This window comes from Nicotiana tomentosiformis, chromosome 3 (genome assembly GCF_000390325.3).
Source record: "Nicotiana tomentosiformis chromosome 3, ASM39032v3, whole genome shotgun sequence".
NCBI lineage: Eukaryota > Viridiplantae > Streptophyta > Magnoliopsida > Solanales > Solanaceae > Nicotiana > Nicotiana tomentosiformis.
The window spans coordinates 69,808,179-69,812,973 of NC_090814.1; the positions used below are offsets into that span (position 1 = coordinate 69,808,179).

General features: G+C 45.1%; 1 protein-coding gene across 1 annotated transcript; it reads right to left on the reverse strand.

Annotated features, from left to right (window-relative positions):
* Window positions 1-2,131: 2,131 nt before the first annotated feature.
* Window positions 2,132-2,767, reverse strand: LOC138907971 (uncharacterized). Its single transcript, XM_070198597.1, has one exon. It carries the CDS (start codon window positions 2,765-2,767, stop codon window positions 2,132-2,134), a length of 636 nt encoding a protein of 211 aa, XP_070054698.1.
* Between the last annotated feature and the right edge of the window lie 2,028 nt (window positions 2,768-4,795).

Consider the following 4,795-nt stretch of genomic DNA (forward strand, 5'->3'; position numbering starts at 1 on the left):
TCCGGACTTGCCGTGGTCTTGGTATGCATTTTTGTTATAGACCTTATGGGTATGTCGGGGCCCTGTTCCGGCAATGTTGTAGCACTTATGTTCTTTTAGAGGCTCATAGACAGGTGTCGACTTATGTATGGTTTAGAATGCCTTTTCGGCTGATTTTTGTTGTATAGTCTTTCATGGCATCATGATAGCTCGTACCTTATATATAGTTTCTTGACAGTCTTGTCGTCCCATGTTATGTATGTTCATGACATTATCTTTCATTGTTGGATGTTCATGATCCATGTCTACTATTTATATTGATCTTGTCGGCCCTTAAAGATAATAAGGAAGGTTAGATAAAATGTACGTTGGTGCTCGGCAAGTATGGCCCGGGTGCTAGTCATGACCCTCCAGTTGGGTCGTGACACGCTCACACCTCCGTACCAGCGCATCTGGGCTTCTCCTCTGAATATGTCCGAACCATCTAAGCCTCGCTTCCCGCATCTTGTTATCAATGGGATCCACGTGCACCTTCTCCTCAATATCATCATTCTTAATCTTATATATCCTAGTGTGCCCGCACATCCACCTCTACGTCCTCATTTCTGCTACTTTCATCTTCTGGATATGTGAGTTCTTAACGAGCCAACACTTAGCCCCATACATCATGGATGGTCTAACCACCGCTTTATAGAACTTACCTTTGAGTATCGGTGGCACTCTCTTGTCACACAGGACACCAGATGCTAACCTCCACTTCATCCATCCTACCACAATACAGTGTGTGACATCCTCGTCGATCTCCCCTCCCCTCTGGATAACCAAACCAAGGTACTTGAAGCTGCCTCTACTCGGGATGACCTGTGATTCAAGCCTCACATCCATGCCCACTTCCACCGGTTCAGCGCTGAACTTTCACTCGAGGTATTCTGTCTTCGTCCTGCTCAGCTTGAAACCCTTAGACTCAAGATCTTGTCTCCAAACCTCCAGCCTCTCGTTAACAACGGCTCGCGACTCATCAATTAGAACTATGTCATCGACGAATAGCATGCACCATGGCACTTTCCATTGAATATGGTGTGTCAACGCGTCCATCACCAGGAAGAATAAGAACGGACTGAGCATAGAACCTTGGTGTAACCCCATTACAACCGCAAAATGCTCAGAGTCGCCTCTACTGTTCTAACTCGAGTCTTAGCCCCATCATACATGTCCTTAATCGCCATAATGTAGGGGACCGACACACCTTTTGCCTCTAGGCATCTCCAGAGAACTCCTCTAGGTACCTTCTCATACGCTTTCTCTAGGTCAATAAACATCATGTGCAAATCCTTCTTCTTCTCTCTGTACAGTTCCACCAACCTCCTAACAAGGTGTATAGCTTCTGTAGTCGAACAACCCGACATGAACCCGAACTGGTTGTCGGATACAGACACTGTCATCCTCATCCTCGCTTCAACCACCCGCTCCCACACTTTCATGGTATGACTCTGCAATTTGATACCCCTATAATTGTTACAGCTCTGGATATCACCTTTTCTTATACAATGGAACCACCGTACTCCACCTCCACTGACCCGGCATCCTATTCGCTTTAAAAATAACATTAAACAACCTAGTCAACCACTCCAAACCCGCTCTCCCCACACACTTCCAAAATTTTACCAGAATCTCATCTAGCCTGGTCGCTCTGCCCCTGCTCATCTTATGCATAGCTCCTACTACCTCCTCAACATCGATACGCCTGCAGTACCCAAAGTCACGGTGACTCATTGGAATGCTCCAATTCTCCTAGCACAATATCCCGATCCCCTTTTTTATTCAGAAGGTTATGAGAGTAAGTCTGTCGTCTCCTCTTAATCTGGGCATCTTCCATCAATACTCTACCATGTTTGTCCTTGATGCATCTCACTTGGTCCAAATCCCGAGCCTTTCTCTCTCTCAACTTGGCCAGCCGGAATAACTTCTTCTTCCCGTATTTTTTCCCCAGTTCCTCGCACATACGACCATAAGCTGCAATCTTAGCCTCTGTGACCGCTAGCTTAGCCTCCTTCCTAGCTACCTTATACCTCTCCATGCACGATCGCCTTTCCTCCTCTTCTATGCTCCCCACTAACTCCAGGCACTCTGCCTTCTTCACTTCCACTTTACCTTAGACCACTTTATTCCACCACCAGTCTCTTTTGTGCCCACCAGAGACGCCCGTCGAGACCCCTAACACCTTTTTCGCAGCCTCCCTAATACAGTATGCTGTCTCTGACCACATAGTGCTCGCGTCACCGCTGCTCCTCCATGCTCCCATAGCCGACAACCGCCCCTCCAACTCTTGGGCTTTATCCTTAGTTAAGGATCCCCACCTTATTCTCAGTCTTCCTCGAGAAGACCTTTTCCTCCTCTTTAACATAATACCAACATCCATCACCAAGAGCCTAGTCTGCGTCGTGAGTATCTCACCCGGAATCACCTTATAATCCTTGCACAGCTCTCTGTCACACCTCCTGAGGAGGACATAGTCAATCTGAGTCTTCTCCACCGCATTTTGAAAAGTAATCAAATGCCCCTCCCTCTTTGGATAGCTAGAGTTCGCAATCACCAACCCAAAAGCCTTAACGAAGTCCAACAGCGATTTACCTCTTCCGTTCCTCTCCCCAAAACCAAAGCCTCCATGTACCTCACCATAACCACCTGCGGTCGACCCAATATGCCCATTGAAATCCCCTCCTATGAATAGCTTCTCAGCAGGCAGAACCTGGCGCACAATCTCATCTAACCCCTCTAGAAGCGCCATTTAAACTCCTCATCTAGGCCCGCATGCGGCGCATAGGCACTAACGACGTTTAGGGTGCACTCTCCAGCCATCAACTTAATAATCATCAATATATCATTCACTCGTCTAACCTCAACCACAGACTCTCTAAGTTCCCTATCCACTAAGATGCCCACCCCATTCTTACCTTTCTGGACTCCTGAGTACCAAAGTTTATACCCGTCTACGTCCTTCGCCCTCGACCCTACCCATCTTGTCTCCTAGACACACGCTATATTGACCCTCCTCTTCTGGAGGATCCTCGCCAACTCTATAGACTTACCCGTCAATGTACCTACGTTCCATGATCCAATTCTCGACCTACAGAGATCCATGTTCCCTTTATCTCCCTTGCCTCCCGCCCTACCCCCTAACCTATTGTCACGACCCAACTGGAGGGTCATGACTAGCACCCGGGCCATACTTGCCGAGCACCAACGTACATTTTATCTAACCTTCCTTATTATCTTTAAGGGCCGACAAGATCAATATAAATAGTAGACATGGATCATGAACATCCAACAATGAAAGATAATGTCATGAACATACATAACATGGGACGACAAGACTGTCAAGAAACTATATATAAGGTACGAGCTATCATGATGCCATGAAAGACTATACAACAAAAATCAGCCGAAAAGGCATTCTAAACCATACATAAGTCGACACCTGTCTATGAGCCTCTAAAAGAACATAAGTGCTACAACATTGCCGGAACAGGGCCCCGACATACCCATAAGGTCTATAACAAAAATGCATACCAAGACCACGGCAAGTCCGGAGAAGGGATCTCGCCAATAACCGCTGAACTGGACAGCCTACTGTGGTGGGGGAGCTACGTCTACCTATCTATCAGGACCTGCAGCACGACATGCAGCGTCCACAAATAAAAAGGACGTCAGTACGAATAAAGTACTGAGTATGTGAGGCAAGAAAGCATAAGTAAGAACAGTAATGTAAACATGGATAGAGAATATACAACCTGTGACATCTGGGTACCTCTGAGGGCTACTGACATGAAATACATGATACATACATATATATACATAAACTTTTAAAACATACGCCTTTGTGGGCATCACCATCATCATATCGTACCCGGCCATAATAGGCTCGGTAAAACGTACCCGGCCATCATAGGGCTCGGTAGAATCGTACCCGGCCACGTGGAGCTCGGTAAAACCCAACTGATCAGTGGTTGCACAATAGGTGCCGTACCCGGCCGACTATAGCGCGGCTCGGTAGAGTAAAATAGATACATATATATGATGCATGCTGGACTCATTGGGATCACATTTTGAACCTTTCGGAGTGACATAAGGTTGGTATCCTTCGTACACGTTATTAGGATTAACTCTTCATCAAGAATCTTATAAGAATCAGGAACTACCAACAACATTGATAATATAAGAATAAGAGAAGTAACATCAATATCAATCATTTCATAAGAAGGGCAGCAATGTAAGTACTGCTAGCTTCTAAGAGTAGAGTATCTTTGGGAGCTCGTCATTACATTATGTACAATCGGAGTCGTGCAAAAGAATGAAGGGGATAGACTCACATACCTTGTATATACTGCCCAACCTCAAGCTATGCAAATATCACGACTCCTTAGTCTACAATAAGACAAATGACACTATCATTATCATTTAAGCGTCGTAACTATTATGTATCGACCACAACCTATTTTACGATGAAACGGACAGCACCTCCCCTATTTATATGACTTCCCAAAAGTCAATACAATCACCAAACAGCCCAAACAACATCATTAATAATCATATTGAGCTTCCAAAACAGTCCACCAACCAACAACATTACTACCAAGCTTTTCGATATATATTTCACAAGTTCTAGCTTCAACGACTTAGCTGCAACTTGGATAATCTTAAATATATATAGAGTAAGAGGTTCCTTACCTTTAAACAGAAATAAAAACTCCAATTTGACCTTAATTTTCCACGAAATATCCCTTCAATTCTGCCACAAGAACAAGGAAGCGAAACT